Source organism: Halichoerus grypus, chromosome 9 (genome assembly GCF_964656455.1).
Source record: "Halichoerus grypus chromosome 9, mHalGry1.hap1.1, whole genome shotgun sequence".
Classification (NCBI taxonomy): domain Eukaryota; kingdom Metazoa; phylum Chordata; class Mammalia; order Carnivora; family Phocidae; genus Halichoerus; species Halichoerus grypus.
In genome coordinates this window covers 102,912,464-102,937,569 of record NC_135720.1, presented here as the reverse complement: position 1 = coordinate 102,937,569, position 25,106 = coordinate 102,912,464, and the positions used below count along the sequence as shown (strand labels likewise).

Sequence of the window (25,106 nt, the reverse complement as noted above, 5' to 3'; positions counted from 1 at the left end):
ACACAAACACTGCGCAAAACCGCGTCCAGGTGCGTGCCTATCTCAAGGCAGAGAAGTTGAAAATACCCGAAGGATTAAGAAGCTAATTTTATTTTATTTTTAAAGATTTTATTTATTTATTTGTGAGAGAGAGAGAGTGAGCACAAGCAGGGGGAGCAGAGGCAGAGGGCGAAGCAGACTTCCCGCTGAGCTGGGAGCCTGATGTGGGGCTCGATCCCAGGACCCTGGGACCATGACCTGAGCCGAAGGCAGACGCTCAACCAACTGAGCCACCCATGGGTCCCAAGAAGCTAATTTTAAAATGTGGTAACAATAGGACCGTGAGCACAGGAGTCCTGATGAGGTACTGACAAGGAGGGGAAGAGGACAGAAAGCTCTCAAGGGCATTTTTCATAGGGAGTGATGACTGTGTTAAGATAACGAACTACTTGTTAAGTACGCACGTCACTTCAGGACACCACTCACAAACTTGCCTCAGGCTGTCCTCCCCTGGTTTCCAGGCCACCGGATCAGGAGGACCTTCCTTCCTGGGGATCTCCAGATGTTTCGTTTGGGATATCCAGCGCCCTCCGAAGGGGTGGGCCCAAGCACATGTGCTAGACCATCTGAATTCCTAATTTCATTCCAGAAGTCCCAGTATTTCTGGATAGCTCAAGTGAATTCCCAGAGTAAGCCTAGGAAGGGACTTTAAGAATAATTCAATCTGCCCTTCCCCTTTCCGAATGAGGAGACGGTGGTCCCAGGAGGTCAAGCGGCTTATCTAGGGTCACCCTGTTCCTTACGGCAGACCGAACTGAAACTCTGGTTTCCAGAAGAAGCAGAAAAGAAAGGAAAAGAGACAGAGTGAGAGCTTCCTACCTACCGAACACCTGACCTTCTGGCCGCAGCTCTGGCCCAACCCTACTCCCTCCCTCATGCACTAGGGAGCCATGAGGTAAAAAAAGAAGACTGACCCTTCCTCTCAGGAATCCACGCACAGGGCTCTGCCTTCTTTGTAAATTTTCTACCCACTGCACAAACTGTGGGAGCCCCATTCGTTCATCGTTTTTACTGTGATTGAATTAACCTCTTTAAAATCTTACTGTCTTAAATAATTATGATTTTTGCCACTTCTTTGATTGATTTTTTGAGATTGGACTGAACTTGTATTTTCCAATCACTGAAGATGTAATTCAATTACACAGCATGAACTATGTCAAGTACTTACTGTGGTCCAGACACTCCTCTAAACAGTTTCTAGTCACTAACTCACTGTTTTCTATAATTCATTGAGGTGAGCACTCTTCCCTGTGAAGGGAGCTAAGGCACAAAAAGGTAATAAGTCAAGATTATACAGCGAGTAAGTAGCCAAACTCTGGTTCCTGAGCCTGTGTGCTAACCGCTCGGCCACACCATCCTAACAGCCCTGCTTCTGACTCTCTTGGAACCTGGATTCACCTCTTTTGCTCTCAGTCAACACTGATGAGTCCCAGACAATCACCAATAAAAAAAATAGCTCCCGCTTTCATGGACATACATAGAATTTGCTAGTACAATGCACCATCTGGTTACACATATCTTATTAGTTCATTTAATCCCAAACAATCCTATGAGGTCGATGAAAATATTATCATCGCACGCACTGTACAGAGAACACAGGGACGCTTCAGCAAGTTGCCAAAGGTTACACAGCAAGCAGAGGGAAGAACCGGGTCTCCCATCTGAGCAGCCGCGCTCTGGAGCCCTCCCTTCTTAACCACTACGGAGTCCCACCCCACAAGCAAAAAGCGTGAAACCAGCCAGGAAGTGGCCTGCCTTTGTCACGGAGTCAGTCTCTCAGTCCACCTCCAGTGCCTCCTTTCTGGCCCAAACTTGACACAAGATCCTGCCTGCCACCTTCCCCTGGAACACCTTGCTTTTTTTTCCCTGAATGAATGGACCTCTCTAGATGGAATTCCTTAGCTTTGTGATGCCTGCCAAAGCCCCGGCTTACCTGACCTGAACCAGGGGCCACTAGAGCAGAGTCATTCACGTGGAGGGCAGGCAGTGAGGTCCACAGACCCTGTCAGTCCTTGAGCTGCCACGGACTAGCTATGTGGCCTGGGCAAGGAGCCCCACTTCTGCAGAGTGGAGACAGAATGGAGTCACAACAGCACCTCCCACACAGGGCTGCTGGGAATTGGAGAGATCACGCGCCTCATGCAATTAGCTCATCGTCCTAGAGATTTCAGTGTCGTGGTTTAAAATCCATTCCTTCAATAAGACATACTGGGGGGCTCGCGGATACTGTTGGAAGCACTGGGCAGCTGGCAGTGGACAAAGCAGCAGAGCCCTCACCCTCACGGAGCTGGTGTTCTTGTGGGGAGGACTGGCACAAGACCTGGGAGCTCATGGGCAATGAAAACGAAATGTCTACGGCCATGTCTGTGGCTCCCCGTCTTCAACTGGCTGGACATCAGCAGCACTTGCAAGATGACTGCCTCATCTGTCTGAAGTTATTTTTCTAGGGCAGAGGTTCTCAAACATTTTGGTCTCAGGGACCTGTTATGCTTTGAAAAATTATTGAGGATCCCAAACAGCGTTTGTTTGTTTGGGTTACATCAGTAGATATCTTCCACATTAAAAATTCAAACAGATAATTTTAAAACATGAGAATGCACAGAGCACCTCACATTAGTTGTTGGAGTGATGGCATCATCATATATCACGGTGGCCTCTAGAAAGTTCCACCGTGCACCTGTGAGGGAAGGAGAATGAAAAGGGCAAAGATGTCTTAGTGTTATGGTTACTTTGCAGACCTCTAAAAGGGTCTTGGCACCACTGGGGGTCTTCAGACTATACTTTAACAACTGTTATTCTAGTGAAAACATATTTAGACTGACACCAGCTTTAAAGAAAAGATATTTATTTATTTTTGAAGATTTGAGAGAGAGAGAGAACGCAAGTGGGGGGAGAGGCAGAGGGAGAGGGAGAGAGAGAATCTTCAAGAAGACTCTCCTTCCCCACTGCCCCACCCACACCACTGAGCACAGAGCCTGACACAGGGCTCGAACCCATGACCCTGAGATCACGATCTGAGCCGAAATCAAGAGTTGGATGATCCACTGACTGAGCCACCCAAGCGCTCCCGCTCAAAAAAAGATATTTAAATTTACTTCTCCATCTCTACTTGCTTATTTTTCTAAATAATGTCTTCTTGCTTATTTTTCTAAAATCAGAAGCTGAAAATTTTAAATTACAATTTGAACTACATAAAGTACGAGGACCTACGATTCGTTTCTTGAGTTGCATATTTAAGTGCCTACTCACCTTAGAAAAAAAAGAAACAAGCAAATATCAAAACCTTAATTCTTGATCTTCAGAAGCACAGCCATCCTTATGAAATAGAGTTTACTTCCCTACTAAAGATTACATATGAAACAGTTCTCAGTGGTTCACTTAGCAATAGTTTTAACCCTTAGAGTTGGTTCAGAGAGAAACTGATGACTTCTTTTAAAGGTGTGTCATACTCCTTCCCAAAGAAATTACATCACTATGTAATTGCTATTTTATTATTTTTTTTAAAGATTTTATTTATTTATTTGAGAGAGAGAGAATGAGAGAGAGAGAACACCTGAGAGGGGATAGGGTCAGAGGACGAAGCAGACTCCCTGCCGAGCAGGAAGCCCGATCGGGACTCGATCCAGGGACTCCAGGATCATGACCTGAGCCGAAGGCAGTCGCTTAACCAACTGAGCCACCCAGGCGCCCCTGTAATTGCTATTTTAAATGAATAAAATTCTTTTGTTTCTAGACATAGTTAAAATGGTTTCATAACTGCATTTCACTATACTTAAAGGTCCTTCTCTAAGTTTTATTTTCAGTATTCCTATAAATGTTTCTGAAGACAACAGGGGCTTTCTGCAACTGTAATCTTTTCATCCTCAAGCAGTTCTGAAAAAGACATCCAATTTTATTGCTTTCCGTACTGACCACTTTCATTAATGTATATGGGAAAACAGCACGCAGCTGAACACTCCATAGTGCGTACCAGTCTTGAAGAAAAGGAACAGCTGGCTAATGCAAAGATGTAAAGGTAAATGAATGAAAAACCAAAATTCCTCCTCAATACAAAACCCACCTAGCATACTGGAATGGAAAAGAAAAACAAGCAGATCTGCAGGTCGCAGAGGAGGTACTTTTTATTGAGCAATTACTGCAAAACAGGCCATGTTCTATGCACTTTATACAAATTATTTACTTTAATCTTCACCCTTAGTTATTCTTACATTCATACTACAAATGAGGAAGCCGAAGCACAGAAATATTAAATCCCTTGCTCCAGGGCATAGTTAGGACGTGGTAGGGAAAGGATTTGAACTATGGGAGACTTGTAACAAACACAGCAGAGGGTTTGAGTCTGCAAAACTTTTGTTACCACTTAGTAGCTATGTGACCTTGGGAAAGTGCCTTCACTCCCCTAAACAGAATGGTGATGACAACGCCCCTTCCATGTAGGATCGGTCATAGGGAGTAGATGGAAGGGAGGATCACCTCACTGAGGGGGATGAAGCGGGGGGACTATCACTGGGATGGTTTCCTGAACCCCTAAAATAATTAAGACTGAATTTAGAAATCCTAAGAATAAGAAATCTTGATTAATGCTTACACATTATTTAAAGACTGACTAAATGAACCATGTAAGCCAAAATCTCAGGGAAATTAAATAATCACAAAAAATTATAGTCAATTCCTTTGCAAAAACCACATTGTCCTTGATTACTATGTTCGTTTGATGTTCATTAAGAAATGCTACTGATTCCTCTCAGCAGCCCAGCTTAGTGGTTATGTGTGTAAGCTTTAGAGCCAGATTTTCTAGATCCCCATCCCTACTTGATCTTGGACTAGTTGCTGAACCTGTGCTTCAATTCCTCACTGGTAAGTCAGCATAAATAGTGGTGCTTTCTGCATTGCATTGTTATTAAGGCTAAAGGAGTTCACATATATAAAATAACTAAAACAGTGCCAGGCATATAGTAAGAGCTCAATAAATATTAGCAATTATTTTTCATCAAATTGTTTCCCAAGGACTTGATGCATGTCAGGACTGGATAAGTGTCTGTATTGAATAAATAAATGCTGACATACCTATCAGATGAATGTAACAACGCACATTCTAAATGCTTATTAACATCCTACTTCCTTAACCCAGCTCTCAGAGTCACATGACCTTCAAAGCAATATATCTGTATTGATATATGATCAACAATGGGCTCTGGTTTTTCAAGAGAAATAGGAGAAACCAATACATCTTTACTATCAAGAATGAGAGGAGATAAATTCATACAGTCAAGGTGTCACCTTTAAATGTAAATAACATAAATATTCAGGAAATAAAGGCAGATGACCTCAGCCTCAGAAACAGTGCCAGGCAATCAACTGAGTAAAAGCTTATAATAAAATATACATTATATTTATAATGATTTTAAAAAGCAAACCACAGTGTGAGAAATAGGCAGAAACTATGATGACCTAAGATTATAAAAACCAGGGTCCGTTAGGGAACTGCACCTAAAGTATTCCATTCAATATAGGGGTACACAGGATACAAAATATGCATGAATAACAGAATTGCAGAAACACATCTAGGGGGTATACCTTGAACGTGCCATTTAAGAGGCAGCTTATCACAACAGAGGCATCTGGTCTTGGACCAAAACACACAGTTCAAGCCTGGATTATGCCACATCTCTGTGAATACCAGCATACCACATCTTCTAGCTCACATCTTTGCAGTAGGAGTCAAATGAAGTAACTCAGGTGACGTCCTTTGTAGGTGGCGGCCAACTCTTCAGAGTTGTCTTAATTATTATACTGAAGAAGGAAAAAATTATCTTTAGAGTAAGCAAAGTTTTAACTTCTAGAAGAAACAGATTGGTTCCATGTGAGATGTCTCCATCCGTATAAGCAGCACTGGAGGGACTGATTTCTAAGTATACCTAAATATATAGAAATATAAAAATTTTGTATAGAAAATATTAGAAGTATCACACATTCATTTCCTCAACAAATGTGGACACCAGGCACTGTGCTAAGTGCTGGAAAATGTCAAGTAAGGCGTACATGTTTCTCTCACGGACCCTAGAGTTTCGCTAATCCTATAAATAGATGGATCATTCATGGTGAGATGAGCACTCTGAAGGAAACAAACAACACACCATGAAAATGCATAACAGAGGAATTAATGAGGTCTGGGACTGGCACGGGAGGGGTAGGGATGAGGGTGCATATGGCAGATGCTGGCAGATGCAGCAGCACATGCAAAGGCCCTGGGGACATGACAACTCCTGAAAACTGAAAGAAGGCAGAGAGCCCAGGGGATGTGAGAATGTGAGGGAAAAGCTATGAGGTGGGTGGGCCTGGATGACCAGGCCAAGAATACTACAATTTAAAGGATCATTTCTTTATCGTCAAGGGAATGGGAAGACTTTGGTGAGTTATTACACACAATAAGACTTAAGATTTGAAACAGTAAGAAGAACAACACAAAGACTCCATGTACAGAGTGAAATGGATTGAAGAGCAGCAAGAGGGAGCTAGTCAGAGATCAGGAAAGAGGTAACTCCAACAGTCCACATGGAAGATACTTGGACCAGGGATAAAAGAAAATGGTCAAACTGGACAGGACTTTAGGAGATAGAATCATCAGGATTGGTTGTTGATGGTGAGGGTGAGGGAGAGGAGAGTTGCTCATCTGAAGAACTGGGTGAAGGGACGTTCAGGTCAGGAATGCAGGGAAAAGTGGAAGGAAGCCTGGTGAGCAGGAAAAGAACTAGAGTTTAACTTAGAACATGCTGAGTTTCAAGAGGAGCTATTGGCTACCTGGCTCAGGAAGGTGGTTTAGATCAGGGAAGAATTTTGGCAGTTACTAATTAGGGTGTAGGGGGCAATTAAAGGCTTGGAGGAAACGGTTCAGGAGAATAAAGCGAGAGACAAAAGGAATATATGCACTTACGTTTATAGTTAAATTGAATCCACCCAGTCTCCCTAATGTGGTTTAAAACTGAACTTCTCATGGGCAGTTTGTATTTGCAACCCCCTATCACCTACCTGGTGTGGTTTCCCTTTGATTTATTCTGACTGAGAAATAAAAGGTTGCATTCTTTAAAGAGATGAGCAATAGCAAATTCCCAGCACATTTGTATGAAATGGGAAACTACAGAGAAGGAAACTAAGGGAGGCTATTAGCTGTAGGGTCTAAGAGTTATTAAATATTGAGGGACGAGGGAAAAGAAAAAGTCATCTTCCCTGATACAGCCTTTAAAATACTTTTGTGTAGAGGGCTCCAGATGCCATCAATCAGGAAAATGATCTCTGGCAGAGAAGAATATGGCTGGTATAAATAATGAATGAATGATGGCAGAAACAGAATATGGAAGTGGGAGGTGCTCCTGGAGGGATTTTTTGCTGGAAAGTTCAAGCAACAGCTAAATGATTTTCTTCTTGTTAACTATCTTCCCAGAATCATATGTGTGTGTGTGTGTATCTCTGTATCTATCTATATACATCTATGTATCTATATATACATCTGTATCTATCTACACATATCAATACATATATAATAGATACAGACATACACACACACACACACACACATATATACACACACACTTGTATTTTCCTGTTCGAATTTTATTTTATTTTATTATTTTTTAAAGATTTTATTTATTTGTTTCACAGAGAGACACAGCGAGAGAGGGAACACAAGTAAGGGGAGTGGGAGAAGGAGAAGCAGGCTTCCTGCGGAGCAGGGAGCCCGATGTGGGGCTCGATCCCAGGATCCTGGGATCATGACCTGAGCCGAAGGCAGATGCTTAACGACTGAGCCACCCAGACGCCCCTCCTGTTTGAATTTTAGACATCATGGCAGATCCTTATTTAAAAAGAAAAATGACTCACTTTTAAATGTTAATGAAAACCTCTAGAGAAAAAAAATAACATTATACCAAAGGTATTATTTAATACATATCAGCCCTCAATAAATTCACTCAGGGAAAAACAACCTTAAAAAGTCAACTCCTTGTCCTGGTTAGGACTGAACAACAGTGAAATGCTGGTGGTGATTCATGCGCCTTCATGTTGCTCTCAAGTATTAGAAGAACTAGAAGTATTTGTTCCTAGGGACCAGCAAAACGATTCATGTCATATTATTAAAATTGCTCTCGAATTCCACAAGAAGTGCACACATTACAGTCCTCACATAAGTAGAACAGCAGCAAGCCATTTATTTACTGGCCTCTTTTCATTTCAACCTGACAGTGATTTAAAAGTTAGAGATAAAAAGGGGAAAAAAGGCCCTAGAGTGTCCACTGATTCACCCAGGCCAATATTCTAGCCAACATTTAAAAGTGTCATTAGCACTAGAACGAATTCCTACTTTCACAGTATCAGAATAATTTTATGTAATTTCCAATTAAAATAGGAAAAAGAAAGCCCTGGAATTTTTTGAGTTTGCATCACAAGCTACCTCTGCATATTTATATAGCAAAATCATGGCAATTCTGTTCAAAATTAGAAAGACAGAGGCCCAAACACAGAGACAAAAATGTTGGGACTGAAGTAGAAGGCTTATAGGAAATTCTCTCAGTTGCTCTTATTCCACTTCCCTACTAATAAATTATACACTGTTCTTCAAGACAGTTTAAAAGCTGTACTTAAAATTTTAACTACACTTTGTATCAGCTTAGGAAAGCTAATTCACCATAATAATGAATTTGTGTGTTAATTTCATCTTCTGATTCTACTTGTTTTATGTGCTTCATCAAAAGCCATCCATGTCTTTAAAAACAATGCTGCACAGGAAGCTTAAAAATAACCAATTAGCAGCAAACTTGGCCAACGGGTTCATTAACTCAACTAGCACCATAATTAGGCAACTGATAATGCACTGAAGGTATTAGCAATACCAAAATCTTAAATTGTGATAATAAATAATTTAGTTGAGGAGGCTTGTTTAATTGTGTCATTTCACCACCATGCATGAGAAAGTGGGATATATATGTCATTTTGCTCTATTAAGAGTTAAAAAGTTAAGTTAGTATAAACCTGAGAACCAGTGTGTGCTCTCTGTAACATATTGAACAACATTATCCTTGGATTTTAAGTATACTTGTTATTTTACTTTTGAGGGGAAAAAAAAAAACCAACCAACCTTGGCTCACCGATTAAGACAGCCCTAAATTATGAGCATTCTCAAGGTGGCTTTGGATAAGTAACTAACTTCTTCAACTCTATGTGTCATATAAATTTAGGTTAACAATAATAATCATCAGGGATGTAATATCAAATCTTAGTGTTCTTTTTTACAATGCTGAAAATTATGGTCATTTGTTACAGCAGCTACAGGGCACTAATACTGTAGGAAAACAAACAAATCTGATTTACAGAGCTTGCTCATTTCCATAGTGTAAATATTCCCATGGCCAATTTCAAGCTACGCTGTAAGATGCTGCTCACAATCTGCCAAGCCGGTAAGAACTCACTTCCACATACCACTGGGTATAACCATAAAATGGCACTAATAACATAGGATACCTGTAAAACCCTGATCCGAGACTTCCGTGTCATTCTCAGAGGGTCATGAATTTATCGTCAGTACTTTAAAATTTCCTTCAGCTGGTGAATGTGCTGATTAGCCATTTTCCCAACGCCACCTTTCTTCAAGCCCCATTCACACCACATGCCTGACAAAGACAGCGGTTCTTCCTGGCACACCAAATATATGCCAAAATTATAAAAGTGCTGAGTCCCACCACATTAGAACTTGCTACCCATGATACCAGTGATACCAATCAATGATAACTCAACAAATTCTCTCAAAAATCTTCATTGGCCTGAATGCCACCATTTCTGGCATCCTGGGTGTGGGGCAGTCACGGCAGCAGCTAAATGGGAAGCTTCAGTGTCTCCTGTGGTCTGAGGAGACACACTCTTGTGCGATCTTCCAAAAGAGCTTTTTGGGAATGAAGGAAGAACCTCTCAGTGGGCTGCCTTACAGGAGTCTCCATGTCACTAAGCCAATGACTGTCCAAAGGAGGTTTACGAAGAGAAAACTTGAAAAATTTCAGCCTCCTCATTTGGAATGGAGGAAAGAAAAGAACTCAGAATGAGATGTCAACAATTGGATTGTAACTCTTTCTTCAAGCGCTGCTTCCAGAAACTCACCCCAGGAGATTCTTATCCAGTGATATGAGGTCCTAGAATTGGGATTAAGAAATGCCCAGGCAGTTCCTCTAATCTGTGGTTAGAAACTATCAACTAGACCAGTGTTTCACAAACCCGGGGTGATTCTGCCCCCCAGGGGACATTTGGCAAGGTCTGGGGACATTTTTGGCTGTCAGAGCTTGGTGGGTGGGGTGGCGGGAGATACTACCAGCATCTAGTGGGTAGAGAGGCCAGGGATGCTAGTGAACATCCTACGATGCACAGGGCAGCCCCACACAAAGAATTATCAGTTCAGAATGTCAATAGTGACAAAATGGAGAAGCCCTGAACTAGATCAGGCCATGGCTCTATGCCTCCCATATTACATCTATTCCTAGCAACAAAATCTCTGACAGTGAAATATGTTGTTGCAATGCATTATTTATTAATGATGAGATCTCTGTATAGATCAGAACATAAATCCTCACACCTTGTTTGTGCCAAGCAATAATCAGTATTACAGGAATAACAACCTGTGCCAAAGGAAATTTTAAAAGTTAACATAAATGGCATGAACTATTGTTCTGTCTACCTCAACTGTATAGGATTCTCTAGAGAATTATTTTTTAAATCACTTCTTTAAGTATAACAAAGTCATTCATACAAATTTAAATCTTTTTTATAATGATGTTTCTCTTCCACAGAAATGCCACTTTTCATTCATCTATTTTGTTATGTTTCCTGTACTATTTTCTTCAGAAAAATATGCTTGGATTAAGTGAAGAATCTTCCAAGCAAAACTCTTAAAGTACTTAATGAATATGAAAAAAAAATCATATTCTGATTTTCTCATTTACCTTCTCTTTCTAATGTAAATGTTAATCCCTTCTAAAGTAATTGGGCCCACTTACGTTGCCAATCGCAATTAACACATACTCGAAATTTGCTACAAGTAAGGATGAGACACCAGCAAAGACAAATATCTTGTATTCAGTAGACTTCTGTTTCCTGAAATTAAAATTTGAAATGACTGTAATTACTCATAAAGAAGGCTTGGTTGACCAAGCCAGTTTTCTCTGGAAACTGATGAAACGATAGACCAAATGGGAAGAAAATCATGAAGGCAAAACTCACTTGTCTTTTCAAGAAACAGATTCTAAGGACATTGTTTGGACTGTAATATAAAGTCCAACATGCATCAGGCTTCTCACTGAAGTATATACATGGAATAGCCAAATGACTATAGCTAGCCTTTTTAACTTGACATTCAACATAAAAGAAAAGGAAGCTTTCTAGTAGGTGTTAGGAGAACGACAATTCAGGATTGGCAATTTACTGGTGCGATAAAGGCACGTATGGCTGTTCAAGGCACTGTATGTAGGACAGATAGCAAATGAGCTTTCCTCTGGGCTCGTTCTTGGGAATAAACTGGTATTTGTTCAGATTCCAAAAGAAAGTCATCTCATTTACCCCTGATCTTGATTTAGAAGTTCTGGGGGCAGAGGTAATGGACAAGGGCAGGCCGACCAGTGCACTGCTTCTTGATGAGTTAGGCAACAACCATAAGACAAGGAAAACAAAAAAGTCCTATGAGGTTTTTTCCTTTTTTCTTTTTTTTTTTAAGATTTATTTATTTATTTGAGAGAGAGAGAGAAAGAGAGAGAGAATGGGCAGGGGGGAGTGACAGAAGGAGAAGAAGAGGCAGACTCCCCGCTGAGCAGGGAGCCCGACGCAGGGCTTGACCCCAGGACCCTGAGATCATGACCTGAGCCGAAGGCAGATGCTTAACTGAATGAGCCACCCAGGTGCCCCGAGTCCTATGAGTTTTAAATGATGCCAAATGCAAAAGATCAGACGAATGGGCAGAAATTATTAGTACTAGCCAACATTTGCAGTTACTGTGATCAAGGCATCATGGATTATATCACTTACATCTTCACAACCACCCTATGAGGTAAATACTCTTACTTGATGCTTTACAGGTGAAGACGCTGAGGTTTGGAAAGGTTCAATAAACCGCCCATGGTCACACAAGTGACAAGCAGTGGAACTGGGTTTTAGACCAGGCTAAAAGGTGCTAGAGCCCCTCTCTCTTAATCACTGTGCTACACCATTTCTCTAGAGACAGGGTGGCCCATGTGGGGAGGGTTTTGAGATCTGAGATAACAAAAGAAGAACCGACCCTGTGGACGGCTCAAAACAAAGCTGTCTTCCCAGCAAGTCCATCACACCAACACTGGTGCTTTCAGCCATACACAGACACAGATCTCGTGATTGCCCTTCTGTCACCTCCAGACACAAAAGGTATACTATCCTATGATATTAAACAGCTGGCTCATTTTATTCCAAGCAGTTGCTTCCCTTTATGCTTCAGTTAGAATAGCATTTGGCTATGCTCACAAGCCATTAGTACTCCTATGGGCTTAAAAGTGCCACATAAAATAAATTGATCATATTTGGGCATATGCTCTGAATAGGCAATGGGAAAACCAGCCTCTATATTGACCCACAGAGTTCCATTTCTAAGCTTGCTCAGTCCTTTTTATTGCCCTGTCATCAAGTTCTAATACGGTTTACAATTTATATGCTTATTTAGTTTAACAGGCTCTAATAACATTTATTTTGGCTGCTTTTAGTTGATCCTGCACAGATGCCAACAGTAGCACCCTCTACCCTGCCCCAAATGTGAGGAATCTAGAGTTGCTTAATAAAATACAAGGCATGGAAATATGTCTTGAAATGTTTCAAAACAGGTAAAGTCACTGATTAAGGAATTCGCAAACCAAAATGGGCACTGAGTAAAAACGATAAGGAGCCAGCCCTTCAGGGAGGAAGGCTTTTTATTTTGTTGTTCCTGGTGTTGTTTGCAACAATATGTAAGTTTGACAAAGGGCTGAAAAAATCCAAGTGACAGCTCCTGACAAAGTCATCGTGTTGACTGCAGAAAACCTAAAAATGCAGAATGTTTGGGAGGTAAAATTCTAAAGAGTGTGCCCTGAATCTGGCAATTAAGAAAGTATTCCATTCCAACTTGGAGTGGTGACAGGATCTTTATTGAGGTGACTTTCTGTAGAGTCCAGACACAAGGGCTATTCTTAGAACAACCAAAAAAAGCATGGAGCTGCCTAAAAATAATGATGACTCAACACCTAGAGGCTTCAATGATGTAATGTTGTCAAAGAACACCCTCTCTCTTCACAGGTTGCAGCTTTTAAAAGAAGCAAGCTCACAGCTCACCTTCTGAGGAAAGCAAAAATGTCACACACTGAAGGAGAAAATTAGGACACGTGGGTCACATATAGAATGTTCCATCCACGCGTCGCAAGTCATGGTGGCCTGGTTCGCTTGCTGAGGAAGCCCCTGCCAGAGTCAGAGTCCGTTCTTTCCCTCTGCCACCCACACGCATCAGTTGTCCTTTCAGAGCAGGGCCTATGAGACAGGACAACAGTGCTGATTACACAAGAGGCAGGCTGAAAAATCTGTCCTCGGGACATGGCAGTCAGCACACTGCACTGCAAAGGATGGGTCCATTTGGGTCCAGACTGTTGTACAGGGGTAAGGGAGGGGCTCCAAACAAAAAACAAAAACATATCCCAGAGGCTTCTCCCTCCCCTCTTAGGTGTGCCCCTCCCCTGTGCTCCTATATATGTTGTATCCGTCTCCATCTCTCACTTCACCTGACTTGTGCTATCATTATCAGACCCCAGGAAACATAACGCTTCATGAGGGCTCGCACCTCATTCATTTTTATACTCTCAGTCGCCAAGAGCAATGTTTGGGACATGGTAGATATTCAATAATCGTTTAAAATTTGATGGTTGGATTGAGTAGACTGATGAATGATGTAGGAAAGATGTTAGGGTTCGAAGCTGATGGACAAGAAAGAATTCTTGAGACGTCTTTGGTGTAAAAAGGTAGTTTTGTGAAAGCACGGGGACAGGACCCGTGGTCAGAAAGAGCTGCACTGGGGTCATGAGGAGTGGCCCATTCTCTACCCTCAAGTTGGGAGGTGGTTAGGGATAGCGGCATAAGCCTCCCAGGTATTTTGGAAACAAGGTTTCCAGGATCCTGAGGGGGCTAGCTATTTTTAGGAAAATGTCATTTATTATTGTGTAGTAAACCCTCAGTCATGAGACCCTTCCAATGTACATTGGTGGGTCATATGCTTGGAGGATGATTGCCGACATGTATCTTTGGGGTGGAGGGCTGAGATAAAGGAAGTTTCCAAAGGAATTTTTATATGTTAACGTAGACTTAGAGGATCCTGGGGGTTGGGCTAAGATTGTCTTTTGCCCTTATCAAAGTATTAACATCGAGGCAGCTGAGTCCCTAGAGGAATGTCACTCTGCCTGTTTCAGGGACTTGTCAATAGGCTGTAAGTAGTAAAGAAATTTAACAATTTTTCTTCTGCCTTTGTTTCTCAATTAATGCAGTACTCTCTCCTTGCCACCATACTAATGACTCACTGCCCCTCCCTGGGTATGTAGATTGTACATCTTAGGATTTATCTTAAGTATATCTTAGGATATAGTATCTTCTAGGGATGGGAATTCTTGATCAGAAAATAATCTTCAAAGATATAAATGTAGTAGTGATCTGAAGGGGCACCTGCACCCCAGTGTTTATAGCAGCAATGTCTACAACAGCCAAACTATGGAAAGAGATGAGATGTCCATTGACATGAATGGATAAAGAAGGTGTGGTCCATATATGCAATGGAACATTACTCAGCCATCAGAAAGGATGAATACTTACCACTTACATCGACATGGATGGAACTGGAGGGGATTATGCTGACTGAAATAAGGCAATCGGAGAAAGACAATTATCATATGGTTTCACTCATATGTGGAATATAAGAAACAGCACAGAGGATCATAGGGGAAGAGAGGGAAAACTGATGGGAAGTCATTGGAGAGGGAGACAAACCATGAGAGACTCTTAACTATAGGAAACAAACCGAGGGTTACTGGAGGGGACATGGGTGGGGGGATGGGGTAACTGGGTGATGGGCATTAAGGAGGGCATGTGATGTGATGAGCACTGAGTGTTATATGCAACTGATGGATTACTGAACTCTTTACATCTGAAACTAACAGGTTGGCTATTGAATTTTTTAAAAAAATGAAAAAAATAATCTTCAAGTCCAAAAGACTATAGAGCACTGTAGGAGATACTTGGGAACACGATGTTTCCCACACCACAGAGCCAATGTACTTGTTCTTAAGGCTTGCTCTGTTCAGCAAGAAACAAAGCCAGAGACAGGGGTTTGAAAGTCAAGGCTGGGGGCATTATAAATAGATACAATTAAAAAAAAAAAAAAAAACAACTGCATCCTATTCAATACACTAGGTCTTACATGTAAGACTGTTTCTTTTTCAAAAAGGTGACCTTGTTGCAACAATGCTTTCATTGTGTATTTCTGGAATTCCCCAAAGTCAGGTCCCAATCACCAAAAGAAAACTATTCCTATTATTTTGTAGCGATTTTTCATTATGGTATATTGCTTTTAAATAAAAATTATTTTACTAGGGTTGGTTACCCCCCTGAATCACCATACACGGCTCTAAGTTTGTTTCCACAACTTCAAACCCACCCTAAATATGAAGGCTTTGCAAATCACTCAAAACACTGCAAAGCATGCTATCAGGGATGCCCAAAGAGGAGTCCTTTTGAAAGAGATCGTAGTTGCTTAGATATGTAAACTCAGAGAAGTTCCTTTAGGGGAAAGACAACCCCAATGGAGCTGAGAGCCCACTTGTCAACAGGAAGCAGGGCGAGGGCAGGGCCAGGAAACCAAATGTAAACTCACCTTCCCCCCTCTTTCTAAATCATGATGACCGCCCCCCCTGACTCCCACATTTAGAGCAGGAGTAGGGGTAGGAAGCAAATTTAATGAAAGCTAGTTATTGGTACCAAATTTTTCACATTGAAGGCTCGTTCCTCTGAAAATTTTGAAAGAAACTATTTGAAGTGCTAAACTCTTTTCTTCTTCTATGCTCCTCGCAAAACCTCGAACTTCATCCACATAGCGATAAATTTAAAATGCACTTCTGGTCCAAGTCTTACGACTGGAGAGAATGTAGTACCAAGGAGGAATATAATCTATTTGAAGGAAAGAATATAATTCTCAAGGATCAGGCATTGAAACCAGAGCACCTTCCCATGAAATAATTTGGCTCTAGGTGTTTAGGAGTCAAAACTAGACTGATAACGTTAGAAGCTCAAACTTAAATACACATATCCTCAAATGGCTTATATGTGTTCGTTTTCTCACCAATTAAATATCAGAATAACAGTCAGATTTAAGAGTCAAGCTGAAGTTATGTGACCAGGTGCTTTTCTAAACACACAAAGCCCACATGTGCAGTGGGAGGTGTTGTTAACTGTGATTGCCATGTTACATTTTTTTCCTTGAAGATATGTTAAAACCATTCTTCCAAACAATATGAATTACAGCAAAAAAATGTGTATATATTATTCTAAAAATATATACTCTACTAATTTAGGTGATTTGTTTTTCTCTATTCATAGTAGCATTTAAAACGTCTGCAAAATATAACCTTAGTGACTCCTGGCCAGTCTCCTTATATATTTAAAGACACAATAGTTAAAGTTCTCATGAAGATATGAGCAAAGTTTGATGAGATAATTCAGAAAATGTTCTTGCATTATACCTATGCATAATTAGGTTACTCCAAAAGAAACAGAATATCAAGATCACTAAGAATAAATACAGTAGCCATGACTGAGTATTAATTTTTAATTTGAGCTTCCTGGAAGCTAAGAAAAAAAAAACATGTAAGTTACATAATCTTCCTAGAGAGAAAAATACCAGTTCCCCAAAGTAAACAAAGTTTTCTCAGTACTATGTTCTGAAAGAAACAACACATGAACCTTATTTGGGAAACCCTGAACAACATGTATCCTAGAACAAACACAGAAACAGTTTTCATGTGGCAAAGGCTGAAATTAAACTTTCTTGAAACCCAAGGCTTTCCTAGCAAAGCACAACTTCATTAGGATTCTACAAAGAGTGGCTAAATCCAGCCTTTCTTCCTACCTCCACCTCCATGGGCCATCTGGGCTTTCCTTCCTGGAACCAGGGACAGAGAGTCACAGGCTGGGTAGTGGGGAGGGGGATGAAAGAGAATGGGGAAGGGAACCAATGTTTACCAAGAAGACCTAGCGTTTTACCACCTCCTCTTACCCATTTCACCTCATTTCACCACATAACAAACCTATAAAGAAGGTATGGTCAACCCCATTTTAGAAAAGAGAGAACGGAGATTCAGAGAAGTTAAGTCGGCCAAGATCACCTAACTAGTATGCAGTAGAGGCAGGATCTAGATCCAAAGTCCTCACACAGGGTGTAAGTGTGTAAGTGCCCACGTTATATCCAGGACCTCGGGGGAGGTTACAGGATGCAGAAGAATCATGAGCTTGCTCTATTGCCCTCAAGACACTTACAATCATCCAGCTGGAATGTAAGACCAGACCATCATATGAGGCAGTGTATTCTATGCATAAATAATAGACTAAATGACCTGGAGTTAGTAATAGCTGCAAATATGGGGGGAAATTGTAGGCTTTGAACAAAGTACAAGATATGATATTTCAACATGTTTGATGAAAAATCTTACCCATGTCATGTATCTGATCAATGGGTCTCCACCTCAAAACATGGATGGAAGATTATGGTGTTTATAGTTTAAACAATGGTTATGTTGTATAATAAAACATCCCCAGCAAAACATATTACCAAAACATCACCAGAAATTGATCAAACTTAAAAAAAAAAAAAACTACACAGGTTCTGTTTCTATATATCCATTCTTCTTAAAAGGCAGGAGAATATGGTTGAACACTGTATGCAAAATTATAAATGGGTAGGTAATTATAAATGAGTAGATAACAGTGAAGTATGAGCAATGCACTAATAACCCCACTCTCATACAGCAAAGATCATACGATATTAATGCGATTGGCTCTCAGCTCATCCATATCACACTGATCTCATCCATGGAGCTAAATGTCAGGCCTGCTGTGAAGGATACCTGGGTGTTGCTTTAAAGTTCACGTCCAAACTCTCTGACTTTCTCTGGTTATCTCTGAACAGGTCCAGAATTTCAGACCACTGACCTAAGAACAGAATCAAAGAAGTCCATAAAGGTAGGGTGAAGCCAATGCCATTTCTAGCTGGTGGAAGCAAGGAAAAATAATAATAAAGCCCCTTCCTCTGCTCTTCCCTGGGGCTCCAGCTCTGAAACTGCCTCTTAAAAAAAGGAAGTTCTTAGGCGACACAACTCAACAGTTATCCTCAAATTTATACATCCTTTTAAATTTGAAGTAACTGAAAATTGTCCATTATGACTAGGGCCACTGGGATGGTTGTGTCTTGTGTGCACTTTTCGGGGGCTCCTGGCCTGGGAAGAAAGTAGAGAATGAAACCGAGCCTGCCCTCCACTTGTGAAGCCACTCACAACTGCTCAGGGCTGCATCCACCCCTTCAGCTCAGGGAAAATGGCACCATTTTTTCAAATTCACCCATCTTGGCCCAGGCAGTATGTCCTAAGATTGCTTCTGCCCACAGGGACACCTTCTCATCATTCACAGGGTCACTGTATGAGCTAGCCGCAGCTCAGATGGAAACCATCTGAAACGGTTTCCAAGTACCTTCATTTTTCCAAGAAGGGAAAAAAGCTTCCTGTCCCTCTTTAATATTATCCTGGACTAATTGGAACATGGCAGCCGTTTTTCCCAGGTGCCATCGAGAATATATGCTCACCTGCTTTTTGGCACAGAAACCAAATACTCTCAACTCTGTATGCATCAGGCTTAATTCTTTCCACTGCCTCGATTATTTTCAGGTAGTTAAGTGGGGCATTTAGAGTGGCTTGTCAGACGCTTGAGCCCCAGGGGGTCACTCAGTGCTGTGGAGAAGCAGGACACTAAATATGCCTCTGGAATATTTCAGTCACTTTAGGAAAGGTTAAGGTTCCGGGGAATGTCCTACAGCAGCTTTCAAATCTGCCCCACGCTGGGACGCTCATCTGGCAGGTGCCCCCAAGTGATTAACGGTGACTAATTATGGTTCCCAGTCATCGTCCAGAGAAAAGACAAAACGGGAATAACTTAACTGAGTACAATGATACTCACTGTCTTTTTTACAATTTAGATCTTCTTTAAAGCAACAAACCTATTTGTAAATGTCACTTTCACCTATCAAGGATGAATAGCACAAGAAAAACAGTGAAACTTGCAAGTGTTCCTTAAATACGTGGTAGCTAATTTAACTGTTAACTGCTTTAGTATTTAAAACAAATGCTCAGTTATCATTTCCCACCCTCAGGTCACTATAGACTACTTCATTTTTTATTTTTTCAACGTATCTTCAGCGACGCTTAAACTACAGTAAATCATCTTCTTGTTTATCCTTTGCTACACATTTACAACCGAACTGATTTGGACTCAACCAACGCATTTACGTTTACCTTGAGTCTTGCTATTGAATTACCTGAGTTCTCTGCCTTATATTCTTTTACTTGAATGTTCATGCTGGTGGATGGCCAAATTTATTTCTAGAACCTGTTTTCCATAGTAGAGTTTAGAAATGGTGAGGTATGGTGGGTAATGAACTAGAATTAAAGGTCGAGAGGACTTGTGCTTACTGTATCTAAGTTACACTCTTAAGAATAAACCCCCAACTCCCAGTGGTTTAAAGCAACAAAGGCTTTTTTTTTTTTTTTTTCTTGTCATGTTACATGTTCCTCATGGGTTGGCCAGGACTCTGCTCTGTGTCATCACTCTCCTCACCCCACAACCCAAACTGCCTGAGCAGGCACCACCTGGCACAATGCCAGTTGCCCCAGCAGCGTGAAAAGAACATTCTTCAGGGTCAAACATTCGTAATTAAATGCTTGACCTGGAAGTGACGGGTCACTTCTGCTTACACATTGGGCAGAACCAGGCAGAGGGGTCCAGGGAAGACAACTCTGATATAGGCTCAGGAGGTAGAGAAGCAGAAAGACACCACCCTTATTGGGTTGTCGTGACAATTAAAGGCTTTACTGTTTGTAAAGCATCTGGAAGAGCACCTGGCACCTTGCTATATGCTACATAAATATTTGCTGCTATTATTGCTGATTATTATTATTATTAAACTGAATAAATGCATCATTTTGGAGGCCATTATCAAGTCAGGCTTCTCCTTACTGAATTGCATTTGACTAAATGTTTCATGGTGGTTGTTTCCCTGTTCTCCTTTAGCTACTAGTGAATGCCAATATCCCATTGAGCAAACCCTCACCTATCTTTAGGACAGATGCAGGGCAGCCCCCAGGGTATCCCTCCAGCCTCACCTGTCTCAAGATGAGTCTCTGCAGTCCAGCTGGATCCAGAAAGGCAAACCCAGGGGAGCATGCCAAAGGGAAATGAACCCTAGTAACTTTTAGGTGTTGCATGCTGTGAAGATCCCAGTTCTAAATGTGCTTCCTACAAAAATATTTATGTTTCAAGCTGTAGCATGCAAACAGCAATCTGCATTTATTGGTTGCAGATGCCAATTTCCTCCAGCTCCAGTTCTCTTCTGTGTTATATAAACAAATCTCAACCATCTGGACCACAACAAGCCACTCTGAAGTATGTGCTCACTCCTTGCAAAAAGCATCAAATCAAAATATAATCTCACAGAATTCTGCCTAACAGAAAATTGGAGTGAACAATTTTCACAAAACAGTTTTTAAAATGTTCTTTAGGTGTCAGAATAGGATAAACAGGATAGCAAAAAGGAACTTATCAGAATATTTATTATTTTGATAAACAGAAACAAGCATAATAAGATCATATCCTGTGGTGTTACCTATATTAATAGTCCAATTTAGTGGCTTCCAAATTAGTTCAAAAAGGAGAAGAGTTCAGAAAAATCATCTCAGACAGGTGGGAAGACAGAGAAGAGATTGGTGCAAGACTCATTCATGATAGTCAGAAAGCAAAAGCTTAAATTCCTACCCAGCTAAGGAAGTTAAAAATGTATGCTTTATAATAACTGCAAGAAACAATCTAAACTATAGTCCATCAATATCAAGAAACAATGAACCAGAAGTAGACTGTGCCAAGAAAGAAAGGACGCTGCCCTAACAAGTTCTATATGTTGCCAGCTACCCACCTGGACCTCTGCAATGAATACTAAGCATCATTTCCAATGCCTTACCCCCTGGTAAAACTTCAGGCTGCTAAGTGCATCTTCCCAAGGCCAAATATTTTAGAACATCACCATGGCCATCTTTGTCCACGGGCAAATGCAGGAGTGCTAGAAATGCTTCTTGTTCCTTTTCCCTCCACCTAAAAATATCTCTTCACCAACTTAGCACGGTGCCTAAAATGTCCACCCTTTGGGAAAGATAATGATCATCAGACTTTGTGAGTTAGATTCATGAACTTTGAACATTGTGGAAGAATTTCCTGAGAGATTGGCATACAAAACAAATGAGTTTTGTTAAGATACTGAAAAACAATGGAGGAAAAAGGAAGATTATAAAGGTCTAGAACTTAAAGAGAAAGATGTTGCAGGGAAAATGAGGGGTCCCAAGCTCCCCAAATACATTTTTCCAGTGTCCCATGATCATGCCTCCTTGCTATTGTCAACTCATTTGGTATCTGATCATCTTGCTTTGTCATCCTTAACCATATATATATATAGTTAGTACATAGAGTTGAATCAAAACTGAATCTAGATCAGATTATTTGATATCCCATAGACTTTCCTCAAACGGGAGCCATAAAATCACTCAGGGTAGAAGACTTTCTATCTGATTTAATAAGTCTAATTATGTAGACATTGGCCAATTATAAAATTCACCTCCTTGGCTATAAAAATGTGGTCTAAATAATTTGAAACTGGCTCCATTGAACTACATCTTGTTGATTTCAACTCAATATTTTATCGAGGTCATTTTAAAACCAAATACTTTGGTCAAGCTGCAATGTACCACTTTGTATACAAATTAAACGAGAGTATTCTGTAATCCATGATTCAATCACAGATCAGAGTATCAGAATAGATGCGGGAACTCTCCCCAAGCTTCTGTCTTCCTATATAACCAATCCTGGTTCAGTAGATCAGTCATGCTTGAGCAGCACTCCAGAACGGGATAAACTCTCCCTAGGTCTTACTGTTTCAATCTACCAGGAAGTATTTAATCAGGAAAGAATCAAAATCCTCTTTTGGCCTCTAAGGAAAATCCTTCTAATTGTTGATTTATTTAGATAAACAGATGATAGAATGAGAAAACACAGAATCTTATTTCATAGTTAATGTCAGGCAGATTTCAGGGGGGAAATTACTGACTCTGAGTAAATTATAATCTGTGTTAAAAACTGGTTACAATCCAAGAGCAAAATTCTCAGTTTCTTTCAAAGAGATCATGTGCCATTTTCTTACTCCAAATAGTCAAGGGATCACAACACTGGAGGTTCTACTCACATCTAAGGCCTTGGACTTCAAGCTATTTTTAGCCTATCATTTTAATGTTCAACTCCAAAGTAATATCAATATAAAATTATCTTTATAATTCCTAATCCTCCAGGCTATCAGAATTGCTTACAAAACCAATAAAATACAGGTTAAAAAAAAAAAGAAAAAAAAGACTTCCAGTAATCGTTTTCAGGCAAAGGAGTTTGGAGTTCAGCAATTGGCAAAATCAGCCCAAGTCTGTGAAATGGCAATCATAAATCCTACTCTTACATCTCACACAGAGGCATATACTTTAGGTTAGGAAAAAAGGCCCTTCTCCCCAAAAGATGTTGCCCATGTTTTATAATATACTATAATAGTGGGTGTTTGCAATTAGAAATCCACATCCACAGGGAAGGTTTGATCTATTCAGAGACCCCACTAAAAAGGTCAGAGAAATCTAAATGCATTTAAAAAGATCTCCAAGCAGAATATTTAACTCTGATTTCCAAGAATACTTACATTGAATCAAGTTTGTTTCTTAAAATGAGAAACTTCATTTTCTGGAAAATACTTGTACACAGACAACCTCATTGCCCAATCATTTCAAATCAACAACTTTTCCTCAAATTCTTACCACACACTTAACAATTCCACCCTGTGTGGTGTCACTGAGCAAAGCAAGACTCAGATGACCGGCCAACTTACCTTTCTAATAACACCTGTAGGACTCAGCTCACAGCTATGTTTGGAACATTCACCAAACTGCAGGAGGGGTAGGGGTACAAGAGAGCTTGCGCCATTTTGAGAAAGGCAAATCATGGTTTTGGCAGAACAGGAAAAAATAAAACTTTTTTAAACAACATCTGCTTCCTAGCCCAAGGGGTATCTCCTGCAATCGCTATTCCTAATACCACTTGCTCTGTTAGATAGGCCAGTGAGGCTCTAAGGATGAGATCTAATTCAACATCTACAACCTTGTCACAGTTAGTTGATAACAGAATAGGTTTTTCTCCTCCTGCTATGCATGCCAAGAATAGAGCCAACCACACATTTTCCAAAACTTCAAAACATCAATCACAAATAAGCCATGGAAATATTTTGGGATAATGCCACATCTCCCCATGACTTTGGAGCAAAAAAGGCTCATTACCTTGCTCTCTTCTCCTTCAAACACTGACTGGTGAACGTTGCACGCAAACAATGAGTTGGGGAGGTCGTTGAAGTCAGTGATTGCTTGAAAGGCTTCCTCTGCAAAACACCGAGTTACAGCCCAGTCTCTGTCTATGCAGCAGAGCAAGAAAAGTCCTCCATCCTCTGGGATGTGCCCCTGCTGCCCCAGGCTCCTCATTCCAATGAAGTAAGATTCTCCCCTCATTCCTGAGGACACAAAGACGGACATGTGTTAGAGTAGACATTGATTCCTTCACACTTGGTTCTAAGACCACGGTTCTGGAGTGTGTGGGGCAGCGCAGGGGAGTGTGATTAGAAGCAGGGACTATGAGAAGGGGGAAGACCCAGAAAGTTCACATTACCCCCTTGATCTCTGAGTCACTATTTCCCATCCAGCTTTGCCTCCAGGCAACAATCCAGTCAGCTCTATGGTCAAAAAACCCCACTTAACCAAGATATGAATTGGAGGCTGGGGGCTCTAGCTCAGCTGCCCAACATTTGCTAGATATGGGACCCGGGAAAGTTATATGAGCCTTTGCTTCCTTATGAAAATCAAACAGACTCAGGAAAGGCTTTGACGAGTTAGAGGATGAATTATATACCACTCCCACCACCACTACTACTAATGCCTGTCCTTTATCGAGTTCCAGGGACTGTTCCAAATGATCAACATGCATCAACTAACCTATTAAATTTTCACAATAGTCTGTGAGATTGGTACCAATGTTATCCCCATTTTACAGATGGAAAAACTGAAGAACAAAGCAAGGAAGTAACTTTTACTATGTCAATGATAAAATGGCAGGACCAGAATTCAAACCCAGAGAGTTTGGCACCAGAGCTTACTTCCCTGGACCACAGAAATGAAACAGGACAAAATCAGTACAAGTCTGTATTTCAGGAAGTACAATCTACTTCATCACCACCCGAATCCTCATTGTGGTAACTCTAATAGTTAATGGTTTATCCATAATGAAGACACACACACACACACACACACACACACACACACACACCTGCCTTCTGCCTGGCATGATTACTCTAAGTAATTTGTGAATCCTGGATTTTGAAAATAAGTACTATCTTGGCTAATCCACATTATATAGATACAGATTCCCTTTTCTCATTGCCCCATCACAGAACTTTCTAGTATTCATCTTACCTAGCTGTATTCATTCTATTATTTCTTCACTCCAACATTTGAAAATTCTACCCAGCTGCAGCCAGTTGGAGAGTTTTATCATTTTTTGATACTGACACATTATAATAGATTTTATCAGTCTCCCCACATACTTTGAGGACAGTATCTACATTTTTC

General features: G+C 40.8%; 1 protein-coding gene across 1 annotated transcript in view; it reads right to left on the bottom strand.

Moving 5' to 3' along the window:
* The window catches only part of RCAN2 (regulator of calcineurin 2), a 265,901-nt gene that overhangs the window by 200,578 nt on the left and 40,217 nt on the right, over window positions 1–25,106 (bottom strand). Inside the window, exon 2 of the mRNA XM_036114415.2 lies at window positions 23,769–23,995. Coding sequence (XP_035970308.1) covers window positions 23,769–23,993 — 225 coding nt within the window. The 5' untranslated portion in view covers window positions 23,994–23,995. The remainder of the gene's footprint in view (window positions 1–23,768; window positions 23,996–25,106) is intronic.